Raw genomic sequence first — 22338 nt, forward strand, 5'->3', positions numbered from 1 at the left:
TTACAAACCTTACCATTTCGTGAGTGAGTGCATATTCTGTGCTTCAGAATGGCTGTATTTAAATTTCTGTCGTGTTTCGTCTGGTGCAAACAGCCAAATTGCTCATCACTGCAGCGTATCTCAGCATGGAGCATGTTGTTAGGACACAAGATTACAATGTAACCTGCTCACCTAATGTTTGCGTTTGTAATATTTATATTATTTGCTAATTAATAACCTCATGTGGAACTCTGAATCTGCGTCTCATTGTGGAGTCTGCTAATGTCTACCAGAGGTCGCATTTCGGTCATGGACGCATGCTTTTAGAGCCTGAATGAATGAATGAAAAATGCGGTTTTCCACTAAGGCAACCCGGGGTGCTGAAATATAATTGATTAATTGAGAGTTCCGGCACGCAAAACACATTTTCAAAGCAGAATGTCTGACTTCAGCATTGTTTTCAGATAAACAAGTATGTTCACTTGGCATGTTTCTTAAATATCTGCAAACATATTATGACATTTTATGCTTTAGAGTCAAAAACTTACATACAGCACCTTTAATTACATTTTTTTATTGTTTTGTGTATATGTGTGTGTGTGTGTGTGTGTGTGTGTGTGTGTGTGTGTGTGTGTGTGTGTGCAGTTAGATGACGCATCAGAAAAAACTAAAGCTGCTCTCAGCATACAGTCTTGAAAAAAGAAAATTACAGCAAAGGGAGAAAAGACTGTGGACTTTCCATTTGAAGAGCAATCAGAAAGTACTTTTTCAATTTAGTTTTTTAGCAGAGACTGCCATGGTTTTATCTATCAGCAGCTTCAGACACTGAAAGAATGTCGTTCTCAGGCTGAGAATATTGTGGCTTCTTACAAAAATCCAGCCCTTCTTAGAAGGTACAAAAAGAACAAGAATACATTTAATCTCTGGTTTTGTGTACCTCAAAATAGCCTTTTCCCATTCTTAACTTGTTTTGTCTTCCCCCTTTCCTTCCTCTAAAAGTGCAAAATTTTTTTGAAGAACTCAAAGTACTGTAAACTTTCTCTAAACTGAAGTGCAGTCTGAAGTGTTTTAACACTGTTCTGCATTGCTTCCTTCGTGTTATTGTTGCTATTTAGAGCAGATTGTGCAAGAGTAAAGGGTTTTGTGCAAGAAGGTTTCCTGCTGGCTATTTTCTAATGGGGTTTTTATCAATACTTCTCCTTCCAGTTTTGCTCTTTTTTTCCTCCCTCTGGCTCTGGGCGTCTGTCAAACCTTATCTCAACGGGGTGTTAGCAGACATTCAGTAGAGCTAATGTTCAAGTTTTTCCATCATGTTTAGATTTTCGTTGCTAAATTCATGCATTTTCGAGGTTGCATGCCAGAAAGAGTGTCATGGCAATCTGGAAGTTTATTAGAATGCAAACATTTCATGCACTTAAAATTCCCCTGCTTTCGTACATGTTTGTAGCATTCTCAGCATGTCGTCGAAAGAACTGGATGTCTTCTGGCAGATGTCTTGTTCTCAGACTGTGACTGGTATCCTCTAGAGATGATGAAGAACAGCACAGTTCAATGTCTGTCAGTTAGCAGATAGCACTCAGTTGCCCTCCGACACCAACAGCCTCCTTGTTTTTAGAATAATTAGAGCCGGGAACATTATTGGAACACTCAGACGATGTTAGTGTTCATGCACTGCTCTTTTTTGCGAGGTTTTCAGACTTGTTATTCTCTCCGTTGTCATAGAGAGGAATTTGGAGGAAATTAGAAAGAATGAGAGAGACCGCCTATAACTAATTTATGATGCACCGAAATTAATGGTAAAAAATCTTGTATTACACGAATTACACAAATTTTCATTCTTTTATTATTTTATTCCATAATTACTTAATTGAAATGTTTCTTGAGCCATAATCAAGTCTAGTCCTTCACATTTTAATGAAAAGCCTATTTTAGGAATATGAATATTTTAATGTAGAAAACTGCTCTATAAACTAAAGCCCTTTCCAAGTGAACACGGTATTTTCAAAACCAAACTTTTTGTCTGTGCGATTTCGCTATTTGTCCACACGAAAATAGACTCGGATCACTGAAATGGAGTTCCAAAAACTCCAGCCAGGGTGAAGATTTTTTAAAACTATGTAAATTGTGGTCATGTGGACACTACAACTGGAGTTTTTACCTCATGGCATTAGCATGCATGCTGTTTTCTTCTTTCTGATTGGCCAACACAACTGGGTTCACACCAAATGCAGAACATGTGAATAAGGCAGATTTCGCACGTTGGCAACCAATGCATACTAAATTCTTCGTTTGGTGACCCTTAAAAGGCCATGAAATCCCCCTCTTTCGGTATAAGTCTGCCTCAGAATTTTGTTTAAAAAATGCTTCATAATGGGCGTGGAGTGCTGCGAGCAGAGGAAACAGTGGGTGTGGCTGGCAGAGCAGGGGGAAAAGAGGGGAGCGAAAAACAGTCGTCTGTTGGTTCACAAAATGAGACACAAACCATGAGGTGACCCATGATTTTATAGTTTTCAAAGTTAAAAAGCAAAGAAATAAACAGAAATGTAATGCCCTGCTACATTTGTTAGTCATAATTTCATATAAACATAACCACAATTTGTTACATCATTATAATGATAATCATGTAAACACTACGAATGAGCACTTATCTCCTCCTGAATCCCCGGGTCTGAATGCAAACACAGTGTATAGCAGTGCAGCAGGTCTCTTGCCCTGTCTATTCCAACCATTAGCCCTGCTGGTAATCTGGAGGATTTTAAACAACAGCAGCACGGATATTGGCCATGTGTCTGAATGGTAACAAACCCCACTGATAAAAGACAAAGTCCTCCATTCTCCAATTCTCGTACAGCTTTCTATACAAAACCAAGAGCTTTGTTGTATCATCCCTGACAGCATTGCAAGGAAACACTTGCAACAAACCCCATAAATCATGGAAACAAATGCATTACGTTACATCCCTCAAATGGCTAAATACTGCTTGGCGTTCGCAGATGCGGTCTCATATTAGGTCTCACTGCTTGGCAGGTTTGCTTTGCCTTCCTGCTTGCACATGCTCTCAGGAATATATAAGTATAAGAAAACTCGACTAGGAATAATAATGATAAACCGACGTGTCATCACTCCACTAGCAGATTTGTGCTACGTCACCGATTTTTGATCCCACCAAATGATTTTAAACCCGTAAGATGAAATTAGCTAACAAAAGCTCAAAAAAATGATCCCATTTTTCCCACAATTAAAGCTGACAGGTGCTAACGTTGTTTTAACTGATGCTCAACACACACAAATCCCATCACAGTGCATTTTTGCGTTTTTATTTGGACAGAGATTTTTTTTCACAGTAAAATCAGAGAATACTTTGTTTATAAAAATGTCCATATATATGGCCTAATATTTATTAACTGTTTAACTTTTTAAGTATCTAGAGTTTTTCATTTCAATTTATGCATTTTAAAATAAATTCCTCATGTTTATTATATCCTATTAGATTTTTGCAGCATTTTTAAAAATTATTTCTTTTTTGATTAGACTTTTGATGTGATTTGACTGGTTGTCATGATATTTCCACTATATCATTGTCCTCCATAATGTCATGCTATATGGACTTATACTAGGTGAATTTTCAGTGTACACATTTCTGGTGTATTTTAGTGTCAGCGTTTTCACTTAAAAAAAAAAATCATTGTTGTCTGTCTGACCTAACGTCTGAGTCAAAGCACATCATTTGAAGGTCATAGCATTTTGTGCGGTTCAGAGTAACAGCTCCTGAATACCAATGGGACTGTGCTAGATAAAAAAAGAATTATTCATCAAATCAAAGTTTGTTTGTTTTTTACATATACATAGTTAAAGATTTAAATAGAATTCTGTGTTCACACATCTTATTGTGAATGATTTATCTATTAATATGTTGCATTTTGAGCTTCTAATAATTAATAAAAGTAAAGTTACTCAATCCTTTTTTGAAATGCAAAGAACCCTTTTTCCATTGGTGTCTAAACAGCAGCAGATTGTATACATAATTTTTATTGCTTTTAAACTGCAGCACATGGTTTAGAAATAAAAAGAAGTTATTAATTAAATCAGACCAAATTTAACAAAGTTATAATAATTTTTGCAGCATAGTGGCTCAGTCCATAAGTTAATTTGATTAACTAAATTGGCAATAATGTAGCAGTACATGTGTGAAGAAGTGTATAGGTGTTTCCCTGTACTGAGATGCAGCTGGAAGGGCATCCACTGTGTAAAACATATGCCGGAATAGTTAATGGTTCATTCCTCAGTAGCGACAACTGATAAATAATGGACCAAGGTGAAGGAAGGTGAATGAATGAATGAATGAATGAATGGATGAATGGATGAATGAATGAATGGATGAATGAATGAATAATAGTTAGATGTTAGATGAATAGAGTTGATGCAGTACTGCTCACTCACATATCTCAGCACATCCACATTTCTCAGTAAACCCAAAATTGCACAACCTATACCTGAGATAATATAGATGCTTAACTATCAGGGGAAGGAAATCTGTAAAACAGATTATCTATCAATCTAGAAGCTTTCCTTCCTTTAAAAGGCTTTTGTCAATAATTATCGCCTGCTGTTTTGATTAATGTTTTAAATATCACACCTGTTTTGTGATTATCATTCATTTAGCTTTATTTGCTTGATTGGACTGTTTTGCAATGAATTTGATTAGCGCCTGATTACTGGTTACAGTCTGGATTAGTTTGCTGCATTTAATAAACTTCTCACATATTCAGAAACCAGTTAATCACAAAAATCAGGTTTCTGTTCTACTTTCACTTGCATGCACCATTTTACAACTTTTTACTGAAATTTTTCCTTCATTTGTATTTTTTTCCATTATATTTTGTTTTAAATTTACAAGTACATTTTCTTTTTTATTATATATATATATATATATATATATATATATATATATATATATATATATATATATATATATATATATATATAAAGGAAAAAAAAAATATATATATATATATAAATATATAAATATATAAATATATATATATATATATATATATATATATATATATATATATATATATATATATATATATATATATATATATATATATATATATATATATATATATATATATATATATATATATATATATATATATATATATATATATAATATAATATATATATAAAATTGAAGTCAGAATTATTAGTCCTATATTTTACCCCCAATTTCTGTTTTAATGGAGAGATTTCTAATACTTGATTTATTTTATCTTTGCCATGATGACATTAAATAATATTTGACTAGATATTTTTCGAGACACTTCTATACAGCTTAAAGTGACATTTAAAGGCTTAACTAGGTTAATAAGGTTAACTAGGCAAGTTAGGGTAATTAGGCAAATTATTGTATAACGACGGTTTGTTCAATGGGCGTTGCTAGGCCTATTTTAGCGGGGTTGTAGTCCCCCTATATTTCTACTCAGCCCCCCTAAAACTTTTGTGATTAGCTGATGAGCTAAATTTTTGCCTCATTTCTCTTTAAATTTTATATGAAAATAGTGGCAGAATTCAGCTCCTCCCCTCTTTTGTTTTTCATTTGATCAGCAAACCACAGCTGTGCAGAGCGAGAAAGAAAGAAGGTGTGTGTTTATCAATAAATTATTATAATATCTGCTTATTTGCCGTTCTTTGCTATAGATACACTTGTATCACTTGTACCCAATGTTATGGAGGAGCAATTGGGTTTCCTCAGTGCTCACCTCATCATCACAGCTGTATCCTCCAGTGAAAATGGAATATTTTGCTATTTTTATTTCAAAATGAACTACCAATATAAAACACATTACAGTTCATGTGGCATTAACTATACCATACAGTCTTGAATAAAAAATAAATATTATTTAAAAATAAATAGGATTACTTATTTAATATTATGATTTAGATTGTGAAATATGTTAATTAGCCTGCGGGTTTAAAATATATATATATTTATGCTATTTAATTAGAAAAGTGGCAGTTTTATTTATAGAATACATGGAAGCAAAAATATATTTGAATATAGAAAGTGAGCCTATTTGACTCATTCAGAACTCACTGTACAATACAGTTGAATACGGCTACACCCCTACCATATTAGACAAACATTTTTAAGTGTATTATTACTTATAAATTTGTGCTTATTATTATATATAATATATACTGTGTATATGTATATAGTTGAAGTCAGAATTATTAGCCCCCCTAAATTATTAGTCCCCTTGTTTATTTTTTCCCCCTTGTTTATTTTTTCCCCAATTTCGTTTAACGTAAAGAAGAGTTTTGTCAACACATTTCTAAACATAATAATTTTTGAACTTATTTCCAATAACTGATTTCTTTTATATTTGCCAAGATGACAGTAAATAATATTTTACTATATATTTTTCAAGACATTTCAATACAGCCTAAAGTAACATTTATAGGCCTAACTAGGTTAATTAGGTTAACTAGGCAGGTTAGGGTAATTATAGGCAACTTATTGTATAACAATGGTTTGTTCTGTAGACTACCGAAAGAAAATATAGCTTAAAGGGGCTAATAATTTTGTCCTTAAAATATTTTTTACAAATTTTAAAACATAAGACTTATAAGGAAAATAAGACTTATTACGAGATATTATAAGAAATACTGTGGAAAGTTCCTTGCTGTGTTAAACATTATTTGAGAAATGTTTGGGAAAAAAAATCACAGGAGGGCTAATCATTTTGACTTCAATTGTATATAGATACAAAAATGTTGCCACATACTAATTCTATTGCATATTTGGTACGTGCTTTAAAGTATCACAACCCTAATCTCAGGAGAGGCAGTGAGAATATCAATGTAGCAACTAATCAACAAATCGATTCTTACCCTAAATGCATTGATTGCCTGTAGCACTGCTGTAAGCATCTCTTTTGGGTAGCTTAAGCTTTTGACATAATTAGATACATAGGCATCACTCTGCAGAAATATCATCCTCAGATACACATTGCTCTAGAGTCCAGAGACCCGTGCATGATTGAAGGCGAAAGGAATGTCATAAATAATGGCAAAGTTTACCGATGCATGCTCTGAAAATAGCTATATTACAGTGAAAAATTGGCATCATTTTGTATGGCATAGCTCAGAAAAGCAAACCATTTTTAATGTAAATTATTATTACTTTAAGCTGAGTGCCTTTAGTTCAATATACTCTTTTGAGAAGCAGAATTGCATTCATTGACTGACTGGTTCCGCACCACAGAGCTGTTCATTAACACAGAGGTTATGATGTATGTGCTGATGCCACATGAGATGGGAACTCAAACAGCCGCTTCCCAAGGGCTTCAGCAACTGTCTACAGAGGAGCGGGATATCCTATAAATTCACTTTATGTGTCTGCTTAGCATTCAGATCACCTCGCGCGGCAGCCATTGACTTCTGTTCTTTAATATGGATTTTTTTTTCCTTCACCATGTTTTTTCTTTTCGTTTTCTGTGAATTTAATGTCATAATAAGAAAATAGTATATTATTGTGTCTATTTAATTTCGTGCCATAGCATTCGTTTGAAGTTATTTGTTGCAGTGGCTAATCTTCAAAGGTAAAAGCAATAGCAGCTTGACCTCAGTTTCAGGTGCTTGGAAATGAAGATCTGGAAGAGAACGAAGGGACTCTCCAGGGGGAAAAAATTCAATCTTTACTAGGTCAGGCTCAGTTCAGGAACGTATGCCAAAAATATCAACTTGGTTTCATGAAAAGGACTAGATAATGAAAGGTCAGTGCAGTTATAACAATAGGTTCTTTCTGACAAATAGTGGGACTTTATATCTGGCTTATTAATGTTTTTGTCTGATCGGGCGTTCACAGTATATTGCTCTCTTTCAGCATTGTCAATTCCAAAATCATTTCATCAGTGTGAACAAAGATTTTAAAGTATAAAGAAGTCTGGCACTATTGAAATAGGGCTTTAACTTTGAGCAATTTCTCTCTTTGTATTTCTTCTAAATGTCAGTGTTAAAGTGTTTGAAGCACAATATATTCTACTGAAATCAGCCCCATGCTGGCATACATACCTCTAAGAAAAGTTAAAAGCATGCTGCATGGTTTGTATTTCTTAGAATATGACAAATTTGTTAAATTGTTTCTTTTTACAGTGCACAAGAGATTACATTTCTGTTGGTTATTGTCATTAAAGCATTAACAGTAGTCAGTGTGTGCAGATTTGTTAGTAAACCACATTATTAGCAAATGCAAAGGTATTTAGACAAACACTACTTCATCCACAAATGAAAAATATTTCAACATTTACTGTACATCATTTGACCTATTTGACTTAAATTAGGTTGAAGAAAGCTAAAATGTTACCACTTTGTGCTTCGCAGTACTCTTATAGATTATTACTAAAATGGTTTGTAGCAATCGGTTTCAGTTGGTTTGAGTTCTCTTCATTCATTGGGTTTTACTGTGCTCACATTGATTTGTTTACTCAAATGAAATAAGGTCACAATACTCATTAGGATTAGTTTTTTACCTAAAATGGTTTGTTGCACTCGGTTTCCTCAAATTGTTTGAGTTACCTTAACTTTTTCAGTTTTACAGTATAACACTTTCATCTAAAAATCAAATTGTTGCTCTTTTCCCCCCAAATAAAATATACCTTAACCAAATGATAATTAGTCATTAAAACCATTATTAATATCAAACATACCTACGTTTCTGGAAAATTTCTAAAATGAAAAATCATTGTTCGAAGATCTATTTGTCTAACATCTTGTTACACAGATGTTACAATTGATAGTAGTTAAGAAAAAAACTACTACTAAAGTAGTCATGTTTTTAAGTATTTCTACTTCTCTATGTTGAAAGGCATTTTTTGACCAAAAACACCAGTCTTCTGCATGTATTTTCATAATATTAATTAGATTTAATGTTTATTAATTGGATTGGAAAACTTATTCTTTTTGCTGGAAGTGAAGTGCACTATTATGTGCTTCTGGATGGCTGTGGTACCAAATGTTTCTGTCATATTGTGTCTGGTGCCCGTTCTGTCGATATGCTATACCTTATCAGATTGCCCTGCCTTTAATTCAAGAAGTAGCATCCCATCTTGATGACAAAATATACCCATAAGATTGTGCTAATGTTGTGAATTCTGCAACCCTGGCTCATTCTGAAACTGTCGCCCCTGTCAAACCCCTCCTGTAAGATTTGTTTTTGGCTTTGTTTGTTACTGTTACTGTCACTGTAAAAATATTGTATATACACGGTTCGAAAAAGTGTGAAATCCAACACGAACTGCTTCGAACCGTGTTATATACAATATTTTTACAGTGACAGTGACAAAGTCTAAAACAAATCTTCCAGGAGGGGGGAGAAACATTGGAGGGATCACAACAACACAAAAATCTAAATTACACACACCACAGATATACACAACCAACAAGTGTGGCTAACAATATGTTTACAACAACAGTTCAATTTCACAACCATACACCAACCAACTCCCTCCCCGCTCTTCCTGATCGTTCCATCTTTTAAAAGAAGCCAGACGTTACTCCAGCCAATCCCCAGTGACGTCGCAGACCTAGTTAGGGCGGGACCTGTGATGAGAGCAAAAGCGGGTGAAGAGAGAGAGAGAGACGGGGGAAACAGACACACACAGATTTTTTAATGCAACACCCTATATAAATTTTTGGAGAGGTGTGATTTTTGCAGTTTTTTGTTTTCGCGAATCAATCAGAGGCCGCTGTGTATGCTTTTTAAAACCTTATATTTCTATTACGAGTAACATTCGCGCCTGCTGTTCTTGCGTAAATCCACCAGAAGCTGCTGTCGACTGACTGACTGACTAATTGATCGTCTGACTGAACCTCCTCCTTCACTAAACCCAACCAATAATATTTTAAAAAGCACCGATTGACCTGTCCACCCTCTTCCTAAAACCCAACCAACGTTTTTTAAAAAGGAATCCAGAAAACAATTTTTACCATGCTTTCAGATTTTACCACGTTCTCACCCTGTTATTTACTTGTTTATTTTATTTTTGGTTTCTGTTATTGTCTTACCCACCCTCTGGAACCGTTCTTCACCTGACTCTAACCCCATCGTCATGGTCAACTTCTTTCTGCGTCTCAAGTCTGCCAACCTATATAGCGAACTACTGGACACATGGTAACAGAGGGAAAGCTATCCATACAGAGGCAACGGGTCAGCTGGTAAGCATGAAAAAGAACAGTGCATACTTCCCTATATCATTAGTTTTAAAGACGAAATGCAGCCACACTACCTCTAGCTACATAATCAATGATCTTCAGAAATGTTTATAGGGCTACGTTTTCAGGATGAGCCAATATGTTGAAATTCTCATATGGGAGGCATGTGATAGGATGCTGTAATTGTGCCCTGAACTCCCCTAATCCCTAACCCCAACTTTAGAACCATTCAAATACAGTGTTGTTAGCATAATAAGATAGGGGTTAAAATGTCAGGACAGCTGACAACTAAACTGCTTGTCACTTGAATTTTGTTCGTCACAAGATGCTGTTAGGAAATGATTTAAGGAGTGAAGCAGGATTTGGGCCTTACTCTCACTGAAGATGCCAATAAACACACGTGAAGTATCTTGTAACACCATAGCATCTCAGTTTTGGGAAGTTTGTGGTATTCTTGTTCTTATTTTGCTGAACTTCAGATTGATTTGCTGTCAAAACGGGGGTTGCAATTCACATCAGAGAGAAATGTCAGAGGCAGTCATTTAGTCAGACGCCCCTTCTTCCATTTTTAATCAGAGAGCATTACAGACCTCTGACAAAGACAGCAAAGCTTCAGCAAAAGCGGTCGGTGGGTGTGGAGTCCATCCCCAAAATAGAGTTGTCACAGTGTGTAGTTGGAAAACACGATAATCTTTTAATCTGCAACATGTTGCCTAATGCTATTGCTTGATGAGCAGTTTGTACTTCACAACCAGAAGAAGGCGAACAGATGGAAAGATCTTACACCAGAGCTGGATCTCATAAGGCCAGCTGAGACAAAACATGCCCAGATGGTTTGAAGAGCAGTGTCCTCACAATGCACTCAGATAGCTTATAACCAGTGTTTACAAGCAGTGTGAGGAGTGGATGAAGAAGATCCTCCATACTGTCTGTCTCTGAGCTCTGCCTCCCAGTTGGAGGCTGTCTTGTGATGGATGAGGGAGACGTGAAGCCAGTGTTTTGCCAGAGCTATGTGAAAACACTTGATGTGTATGCTCCGATTGCTCCAGGCAGCTGAGACAGGTTGATTTATTCTATGAGAGGCAGAAGCGGAGCGTGATTGGTTCTTTTCTGTAACAGGATGCTGAATTCATAGCTCAATCCTGCCCCGTTATCTCCCCGGTCATTGACTCTCATCTACTGCTCTCACAGTGCTCCCCTATACAGTTCAAGAGGTCCCTTTGGAATTAATAAGACGGAGTATTGAGGTTTCCTTTTGTAGTTCAATGAGCAAACACCTTAAGAGTGTGAAATTTGAGCTTTAACTGAACAAAAGCAAATGATGGTGATGGTTTAGAGATTGTTTTTTAAATTTAATGTAAGCTTTTATTTGTTTGTTAATCTACACTAAATGTTTCGATTTAAATGCTATAATTTAGTTTAAAATGTACATACTGTCACCTGATGCATAGGTGACAATGCAAAAAACTTTAGGGAGCAAAATCAAGGCAAAAGCAGATTCTGCTTGACTTCTGTATTCAGCATTAAACTTCACTATTATAAATATGCTTGTTTGTGTTTTTATAGCAATAAGTTATCATTGAAAAAGTTATATTGCGTTAGTACGATTCAAAGTAATGTTTTTCTTTTTGTTTTTAAATATTATAAAAATGATTTAGGACATTATCCATAGCAGCTGTAATGTAAAACAGTTTAGTGTAATTATCTTTGGCCCACAGCTATCCGTGATGTTTGGTTTTTGGCCCTTTATACAAAGAATTTTGGGCACCCCTGGTCTACGGGATTCGCATGCCTATGAATGGAAATCTTTGAGGCAAAAAGTGCAGTGTGAACGGGGCTTTATTTCCTATTTTTTTGCTGTAGTAAGCATTGTTGATTACAATTCTTGGTCTGTTTTTTTCTTTACTATTATAATACAATTGTGTGGTGAATATGTCAATTTAATTACAACTAACAGTTCTTTATTACTATCAGATTGGATTAGCACAAAATAACTTTCCTTAGATATTTACTAGATTTCATCATGCTGAATAAATCATTTTCTTTTCGGCTTAGTCCCTTTATTAATCAGTGTTCGCCACAGTGGAATGAAGCACCAACTTATCCAGCACATGCTATTACGCAGTGGATGCCCTTCCAGCTGTAACCCAGCACTGGGGAACATCCATACTCTCCCACATTCACAAACATACACCACAGCCAATTTAGCTTATTTAATCCACCTATAACGCATGTCTTTGGACTGCGGGGGAAACCAGAGCATCCAGAGGAAACATACATGAAAAGTGGAACATGGAGATTTGCAGACAGGAAAGTGTTAGAAGCTGAGCTAGGGGAAGAATCTGCAAAGGACCATGAGCTGGGAATCAAACTCGGGTTGGAGCACTAATTACTAGGCTATTGGCACAGATTACAGTTGCGTTCTTATATTTCTTTTTAGACATACATGGCATTTTATATTTAAACAGCTTTCCAAACCACTTAACTTCATCACACGGCATTGCATCAATTGCTGCATTAAAAAAAAAAACTGAGAAAACGGAGCTAGAACAAGCATAGTTGCAGGCACAGAAAAATACATGGTTGTCATAAATGTTTTTAGCAAACACATCGCAAATATTTCATTTTTAGCCTGTTCATTAATGGTTTTAATGACCTCATTTAAAGAAACTGAATGATAGCAAGTCATTTGTTCATGAACACAATAGCTCACACAGTGTTATTTATTTTAACCAGCTGGAAACACCAGCATGCAATCTATAGACATGATTAAGTGCAACCTCATAGATAGACAGCAAAACAACCAATGCCATGGGCGACTAGATTTTCATTGTAAAACCATCATCATAAATTAGTGTTGTGTAGAATTTGTGACCACTTTACATGTAGCCTGGAGCCCTTCAGATGTCCTTTTAACAAAGCAGCACTGATGACTAAAATAACTAAGAGACAAACTGAAATAGTTCAGGGCCAGTTAATTGATGTAATACGACTCCTTTTGCCCATTATTGGATTGTCTGGATTGTGATGTCTGCTTTAAAGACCTTCATAAAAAAGTCAGCTGTGGCTGTGTGATAATGGCTTTATGACTTGTGAGCTGAGCCTTCTAACCTTCTGAGATCGTGGACTTCATCTAAGAAGTCTAAAATGGCCAACCCTTCTGCACGCTTACAAATGCAACTGCTTTTCCACCTGCGGGTTAACTGAGTTTAGCAGGGCTCCCGAGGTACCTTTCCTTTCCGCCACTTATAACACCTGACTGACTCGCAGCCTTGCACAGGAAATTACTTTGGAGAACCCAGGCTGAGGGGATTATTGAATTATGCCAGATCCGTTCCGTGAGAAGAGAGGTGGAATTATTCGCTGCCACGGCATCTACCGTCAGCTCCCGTGAAATCGCCCAGCTGTTCGGAGCTATTTTTACAGGGACCACAGCTGCAGAAGACTAGCCGAGACACTGGATGGTCATAGCCAGCAGAAAATATGAGAGTCCCTCTGTTATTATACGGAGTACTGCTCCACCTGATCTCAAGGGCCAGATTTTGAGACAGTCAGCCACCTGAGGGAAGTGAACACAGCACCCAATGCACTAATGTAGAACTGTACCTTCATTAACCTAAATTCCCCTAATGGCCTGTAATTATAGAGAGTGCATTGTCAGCGAGGGACACTTTAGATTTTTCACAGAGGGAGCACTTACCATCAACCTTATTAGTCTAAAAAGACTAGGGGCGAAAACACCCAACAAATATCAACGTGCAGCTGAAATAGTGAGTGCAAATGCAGGGCAGGATAAAAATGGTCATTAATTTTGGGTTTCCTGATTCTAATTCGACCACTCATTATGTTGCTTTAGCACCCTCTAATAGTGTTTTTGTGCACCCTTTGTTGTCTTGCAGCACAGCAAAGGGAAATTTGCATCATTAAAGAAGCGCAGGTGATGGAGCAGCATTTGAAAACACCTGGAGCATATGAGCAGAAAAGAGCTGAGAGTGCTCAGATGAATTCATGGAGGGATCGGGGCACACAGCTTGCGGTCTGGAGTGCTGAAAGGACATGTTTATTTAGCTGGCTGTGTGTCGGTCTTGGTGTGAAGATGAGCAAATGTGCTCCAGCAGTCCTGCTGGTGTTTTTAAACCAAGCTGCCCGTTTTCACTACTCCTCCTCCATATTTCCCTTTGCAAACAACTCACCGTGTAGGTCGAGTCAGCATGTGACATGCATGACCAGTCAGTGTGAAATGTTTTTATCGAGAAAAATTTGTGAATTCTGTTTTACGTCCATCTTTGTGTCGCATTTCCAGGCATATGATTACAGGAGCTGCCAGTCATTCTCCGAGCTACATAATGCAACATTATTCATCTGGAACGCCTCAACACAATATGTCAGTCAATGTGCGTTTTGTCAATGCCAGTGTATTATTTAAGTGACAAAATTACTAAATGATCTGACTTATCGAGCTTAAAACACAAAAGCCCTCAAGTCACTGACTCACAGAATCATCTTTAAACGGATCATGTGACCTTTGCGAGTAACAGCTCTCTTTGTTTGTCACGATGCTTTTGCAGGGGCAGGGAGAAGCTTCAGCAAGAGGCACAAGCATGGAGGGGGACTGTCTGAGCTGTATCAAGTACCTCATGTTCATCTTCAACTTCTTCATATTTGTGAGTGCTCTCTTTCTTTTACTTTCACTTGAAACACTCAAGGGCTTTGAAAACGTTAACCCTGGGTCTTTTGAAAGCCTGAGTAAACACAATCTTCTTCACTAGAAACACATACTATCGATCGTGACTATGTCTTGAATAAAATATTATAAACTGACGCTGAAGTTTGTCTCCTAAATAGAGTATTAGAGCTATTAAGGTAGGAACTGGTCTCTTCTTCAGGACGTCTGTTGGCAATTGGCTGTTTGACATTATCCCACTCAAATGCTGAAATTACAGTTGATATTTTCAGGGTTTTGTAACTGTTCAAAGTATGTGGATATGAAGCACATGATTAGTTATGCATTTAGTCGTAACACTCTAACATCACATTTTCAAACTACACTCTTTTGGCACTGCACTGAAGGTTTACCACACAAAATAGCCTCAATTAAAAAGCTGTAAAAAAAATTAAAGTTAAAAGCTTTAGACATAGGCTGCGTCCAAAACCGCCTACTACTCAGTAGGTACTGCATTTGAGTTTATACATACTACTCAGCCATTAGAAAAGTACGTTCTATAAAGTATGAATGTGAAAAGTATGAATGGAATTCGGACGTACTACATCCGCCATTTTGTCAAGGTCACGCGACCCACCTGCGTCAATTGTGTCGCTTCACTCCCATTCATGAATTCGCTCATGGGGCATCATGGGATAGCGCAGCGTGCATGAGATGCGCACTCCAGAATCTCACCGGAACTAGAAAGTCATCCGAGTACTTCTCGCATACTGATTTTCAAATTCTATGAATTTGGACATACTACTTGGCTCGCATACTGATTTTAGCGTTCTGTATAGTATGGAAGGTTTCGGACGCTGCCATACACTTATGGCCCATTTCCACTGACTTGTACAGTTTGGTACGTGTCACCTTTATCAGGCTTGCATTTCCACTGCCAAAAGGGTACCAATGGTGGGCGTGGTGTAAGTCAGAAAGTTTCAGTCAACGTCATTTTCGCTCAAGGAAATGTCTACAGTAAAGCTGTATGGGTTGTTCACATATCATATGAGAAGCACTTTTCACAAAACAGACGCTTTATACACATAAATACTTGTGTATAAATGTTCATGACTAACCTTTCTATGAACATAATTTGATTATAACTGCAGATCAATGATTGTGTAAATAAATAAATAAATGCAACATATATGTACACATACAGACCCTTACACTCTTCGATATGTTACCGATTACAGAAAAACTACACACATCATACATTTAGTCTTATTTGGCTTCAAAAACAACATGCAATATATAGCTCACAGTCAGTGAAAACCTCTCATCTTAATCATTAATCTTCACCAGCACATGTAGTCTCTTTCAGAAAGTATTTCCGTCATTCCGAGTTCATAAGAGTCCAAAAGGTGATGATAATAGTTAAACATGGCAATTTGTTCATGTTTTAGTTTGCTGAAAAATAATTTGTATCTTTGCACTTTACTAGTTTGTCCATTTCTGAAAGGATTGGATGTCAGAGCACATCAATAATCATGCGTACATTATTATTATCAGCTCAAAAAGTTAATTATTTTAAATATAGACGCGATGGCGAGCTCTTTGGAGAAAGTGAAACCGCTTGCAATCATTAAGTCCGCCCCTGGGTAACAAAAGGCAAAGAGCTTAGAATCACCGAGAGGTGACACTGTTGTGCGATTTGGGAAACAACCACTAGATGGCGTGGTGGCCATTTTGAAATGAAAACTCTAATAGAACAACAGCATATTGTAAGTCTGTAAAATAAACTATTAAAAGTGCTGATGATTGTCATAGTAAGTGCTGTATTGTCGTCTTTTAGGTTGTATCTCAGCTTTAATGTACTTTTTAAAGAGCCCATATTATGGGTTTTTGAAAATTCCCCTCCATGTAGTGTGTAACACAGCTCTAAGTGAAGTGAAGTATCCAGCTAAGGCTTAAATCTGTAAGAATACAGTGTTTAAAACTGTTGATTCATCTATAAAAGAGTCGAATCATAGTGCTTCAAACGAGTCGCCTTGATACCGACTCATTAGGTGTTTCGCCATGACGTACGAACGAAACAAAGTTTTTCACGTGCACGCGCAAACCCGGGAGATTTCAAACCTGAGGCCCCGCCCTCTGACGCAGTAACCCAGACACACACACACACACACCCACAAACACACGCACACCCACAAACACACGCACACAAACATGCCGGTCGATTGAAGTCACACTGCAGATGGATATTATATTGAGTCTCTACCCAAAGATGAAACATCAGCATTATAACCAAGCAGTTGGAAACTTCTGGAAGCTACATGCTACAAAGAATACTTCATCTGAGTTTGTTAAAGGAAGGATCAGTAAAGAGTAACTGATGGACGTCAGGATGGGTTTCTTCCTACATTTCTCAAGTGTAAGTACGTGCGATTAAAGTTGTTGCCTCGTTTACTCTAGCTTGCAAATGTATTTAGTTGTGATTTGTTACTTGTAACCGCGTGTACTGTATCAGGTTAACTGGATATATTATCTTATCGCGTGCAAAGTCACGTTAAAAACGCGACGCGTGCTGTTTGTTTATGGAGCTCCGTGCTAGAGTTCTGCTCCCGCGATTTATTCGGAAATGTATTCCCGCGCCGCAGAAATCTGGCGCGGGGAGAGAGAGAGAGAGAGAGAGCGAGAGAGAGAGCGAACGAACGAACGAACGAGCTTTGTGTACTTTGTGCTGTGTGTGTGTTTTTATACTGACAGCTTGGCTGTCTGGACTGTATACTGGGTGATATTTGGTTGTGTTCTCCGCTCTAGCGGGACCGGGCGCGGCGGGCAGAAAACGGAGCGGGTTCTCAGGCTAAAACCTGGCGGGTGCGGGCTGAAGCGGGAGCGTTGTCATCCGGAGGTGTGTGTGTGTTTTTGTGTGTGTGTGGTATGGCGAGTACACGACTGTCTCCTTCGTTCTGTTATCCGTGGCACTATCCACTCGCCATAGTGTGGCAGCTAAAGTCCACGCCTACACTATCGAGCGTGTATGAACTGTGATTACTTTTTAAATTGCTGATTAGCTATTGGCCATTTCCCTCTCTGACTGAAGGCAGTCGACCAATCGCGACAGACTGTCATCGGTCCAATCAGCGCAGATTAGCTTCGCGCTAAGGAGGGGTTTGGGAACAAATGAATCACTGGACGATTCATACAGGAGTCGCTGGGATAATTAGGTAAAAATAAATGCAGATTATAAGACCATGAAAGTGTTTTTTGACCTTGCATGCATATTAGACTGTTGTTGGAGACCCTTACAACCAAGATATGACCTTATTTCATGTATAATATGGGCTCTTTAAATAAATAAATAAAAAACAAAACAGCTGCTTGCCATCGCGACAGCAATAAGATTCAATAGACAGCCGATCGCTTTCACTCCAAAATAGTGGAATCCAGGGCTGTTTCTGGGCACTACTGTTGCAATGGAACGTTCTATTGCATGTAATTTCTTTGTCATTTTAAGCTCTTTGACAAGGGTAAAAACAGACAGCAACAAAATTCAAACAATAACAAAAAAGTGTAAATTAAATAAGGACGTACAATATTGACGAACTGGGATATCAAAACAATTGAAAATACTATCAAAAAGCACAAACGCAAGCCATCAAAGAGATCTAAAAGACTGTCAAATCGCTGAACTGAAGACTTTTTAAAGAAGAGGTGGCATTAGAGGATTGGGGGAAAATGAATCAGAGTTTCAAAGCAGTAGCCAATCAGAATGAAGCAGTAATGGGATTGGTTGAGCAGTGAAAAGTGAACCAGCCAACCAGGGACAGCAGTGGGCAGAATAAATAATGAAGTGAACTAGGGTGGTAGAAAGAAAAACACAATAAGACACACAAAAAATAATTATGTGTTGGCACGTAACAAGGAGGAAGTGACAAACTTTGGATTTTTATATCAGTTTTTATATATTCTAAACACAAATTTTGGCACTGTTTTGAAGCACTCTAGCTAATAGATATCCCTAAAACTTAAAGTGATACTTACATCTAAAAAAGACTTATTTTCATTTTACAGGACTTTTAATGTATCTGTATTTAATGTTTTAAAACCAGTTTTTAATGATATTCAGGTGCAGTCTTGCCTTCCTGTCACAATATACAGTTCAAAAGAGTCTGAGGGATTCAAGTTGCCACTCTAAACAAACTGTAAACAACCGGACTGATCTGGTGCCAGCATGCCTTCGCTTTGCTCATGAACCACACTGAACTTCCTTTGTTCCTCAAAGGTGTTTAGATGGCAGCCTTGTGAACTTCCCACTGCCACACTAGTGCTGTGGGAAAATGAGCTCATATGAGAAGCCGTATTTTGCATTTTTATCATGCTGTACTAAGCCACGTTCACCTCCTTCAGCTTGGAGGTTCTTTCCTTCTAGGGGTGGGAATCTGGGTGCTGGTGGATCCGACTGGTTTTCGGGAGATTGTGGCCGCCAACTCTCTGCTGTTCACTGGAGTCTATGCAATTCTGATCATGGGCGGGATGCTGTTCCTACTGGGATTTTTGGGCTGCTGTGGAGCCATTCGTGAAAATAAATGCCTTCTATTGTTTGTATGGGATTTTATTTCTTTCTGGATATACTGTATACATTATTGTTTTCATTCGTTATGCAATGTACAGTGCTCAGCATATATAAGTACACCCCTCACAAATCTATCTTTTAAATTTATATTTTTAATAGGAAATTATGCAATATTATATTTGTGCATATTCATTAGATTAATCAGTACTTAAGCCAAATCTGGAGCGTATCTAACAAAATAACTTACGACTAAAAACTAATACACCCAAATTAATATGTTTTAGAAAAATATTAAATACAAATTGAATAAAAGAGGAAAAATCAAGAAAAGCAAAAAAAAAAATTTTGTTGAAAATTTTGTAGGTTGTATTTGTTTTTTGCAATTTTTTACTTGAATTTAGTTGTATTATCTTTCAATTTCTAAACACGTTTGGTGACTAAAATATTATTTTAATAAGTATATCTGTTTAATAAATCTGTTTTGTTTAAACCCACCAAAACACTGCCTACATTTACTGAGAAATGGATTAAACATTCATTTTCGAATGGGGTGTACTCAGTTATGCTGAGCACTGTATTTTGGTTAATATTGGATTGTTGTCAATGTTCACATTAATTACCATCAAAAGCCAATGTATGTAATGCTTAATAACACTTAAAAAAATTTAGCTTTATTTTATTTAAATTAATTGATATTTAAAGTTTTGCATTATTAAAAATTAACATGAAAATATGAATCTTATCATTAGCAATAGCAATCCTTATTTTGCAGCACAAATTAATGTGTACAATACTTAACACATTTTTTTAACAGTGTTTTATTTTAATTTATTTAGACAAGGGTATAAATAATTTCGGGCTTGACAGTATGGTTGTATGAATAATTTTGGACTTGACTTAAAAATAAAAGTTTCTTAATATCACCTAAAATTGATATCACATTTTTTCATCCCTCTTTAGTATCAGAAGCAATATTTGTTGAACATGTAGACACCTGATCTACCATAAAAAGCGATAGGCATTATGATGCATGTATTTCAAATACGTATTTCAAATATTTCATCATTTTAGAATTATATGGTTCGAAATTGAGTTATTGACAAATTCTTTTTAAATGACAACTTATTTACATTATGGGATGTTTTTTATTATAAGTTATAAGTACATTTTAAGACATTTTATTTAAAAAACAAATGTAACACATTCTGTTTGCTATACGGATTGCAAAAACTTTGAAGCTCAATATCATTCAGAACGCAGATAAAACCTTGTAATTCCAAGGTGATGATTTGTATGAATTATAGGGTTGATGAAAATGGCTTAAAATTTGGATCAAAAACCTTTAGTGTCTTGTATTTTTGTATTGAAAATATTGTAAATTCTTTGCAGTCATGTTTTTACATTGAGTATAGAATAGTTTAAATACAAAAAAAGAAAAAAAACAATTATGACAAATTCTGTGAACAAAAAAAAATGAAAATGAACTCTAAATATAAGCTTATCACCCTTTTAAATCTAAGATTGTTAATAAGTTGAATAATCATTAAACAGAGATGATGAGAATTTTACAGGCCACACAATGGGTGGAAACATAATCAACAGATATGGTACTATATTCAGACTATCTGCATTAAATGGTTTAAACCATAGGATATTTATCTTCAAGATAAGACTTTATGTATGAAATTATTATGTGCAAAATGTATACTAAACTCTAGGAGAAACACAAGTTACAAGTCCAACTCCCTAAACATTAGGCCACAACTTCCTTTGACATGAACAAAATGGCAGAGAAAAGTTGTTGTTATAAACATTGTTTACTGTGTCAGTTTATTGTTGAAGGGATTGATCGACCAGGCCCATTGATAGAAGGATAGCGAAGAAATTTCATTCTCCCTTTCAAAATATTTTGTAGTATTTGTAAAATACAAAAACACAGTGTTTTATTTTGATACATTTGTGGCTGCTGTATTTTGTCGTTCTTTTGATCGACTTAAAATTGATGTACATTTCAGTGTATTTTTGCCCACCCCTGACTATAAATTTGATTCCAATGCAAGCATGTGAGAAACTTGTTTTTCCTCCACAGTTCTTCATGCTCATTCTGGTCATATTCCTGGCAGAGCTGGCGGTGGCCATTCTGGCGTTTATTTTCCGGGAGCATGTGAGTATTATTATAGCTGGATATGATCAAGCCACCTGTAATATGCCACTGCTCTCACTCTGCTTTTCTATCTGTGGATCAACAGCTCACCAGAGATTACTTCACCAAGGAGCTGAAAACACACTATCAAGGCACCAACAGCACCGATGTCTTCACTTCCACATGGAACGCCATTATGACCACGGTATGATAATATGCTCCATGACTCTGTCCATACTGCAGTACACAATCCACTGGGTTAAGTTGTGATGTATGGAATATTGTTTCCCGGGTTTAGACCTCTACTCATCTCAATAGTGCGCATAACTAAGTAGGATAAACATTTTATTCTTTTTAAGAAAAAATGCGCGTAAACTACGATGGAAACACCGAATAAATTCCAGTATATACATTTAAAAAGTCATGTGATTTTGTTATAAGAGATTATCTGATGATAAAAATCGGTGCCATGGTCACTATTTATGGACAAACCAGTGGTGCGAGGACATTGTAAAACACCTGAAATGTTGTTTAGTTCATTCTAAAACATTATATTTTTAATTGCCTCTAGACCAGGGGTGTCAAACTCAATTCCTGGAGGGCCGAAGCCCTGCACAGTTTATTTCCAACCCTGCTCCAACACACTTACCTGTAGGTTTCAAAAAAGCCTGGAGGACTCAATTAGTTTGATCAGGTGTGTTTAATTAGGGTTGGAACTAAACTGTGCAGAGCTGCGGCCCTTTTGGAACTGAGTTTGACACCTGTGCTCTAGACTGT

General features: G+C 36.5%; 1 protein-coding gene across 9 annotated transcripts in view; it reads left to right on the forward strand.

The window, feature by feature from the left end:
• The window catches only part of tspan18a (tetraspanin 18a), a 58066-nt gene that overhangs the window by 29383 nt on the left and 6345 nt on the right, over nt 1-22338 (forward strand). For 5 of the 9 annotated variants that reach the window (XM_087259108.1, XM_087259109.1, NM_001002734.4 and 2 more), the window contains 4 exons: nt 14763-14858; nt 19253-19447; nt 21508-21582; nt 21668-21766. In XM_087259108.1, the coding sequence (XP_087115234.1) occupies nt 14763-14858; nt 19253-19447; nt 21508-21582; nt 21668-21766 (465 nt within the window). Of the gene's footprint in view, nt 1-10118; nt 10198-14497; nt 14589-14762; nt 14859-19252; nt 19448-21507; nt 21583-21667; nt 21767-22338 lie in introns of all 9 variants that reach the window. The other 4 variants (XM_087259112.1, XM_087259110.1, XM_087259107.1 and 1 more) reach the window with 2 other exon arrangements.

The sequence above is a fragment of the Danio rerio genome, chromosome 7, assembly GCF_052040795.2.
Source record: "Danio rerio strain M-AB ecotype USA chromosome 7, GRCz13ab, whole genome shotgun sequence".
Classification (NCBI taxonomy): domain Eukaryota; kingdom Metazoa; phylum Chordata; class Actinopteri; order Cypriniformes; family Danionidae; genus Danio; species Danio rerio.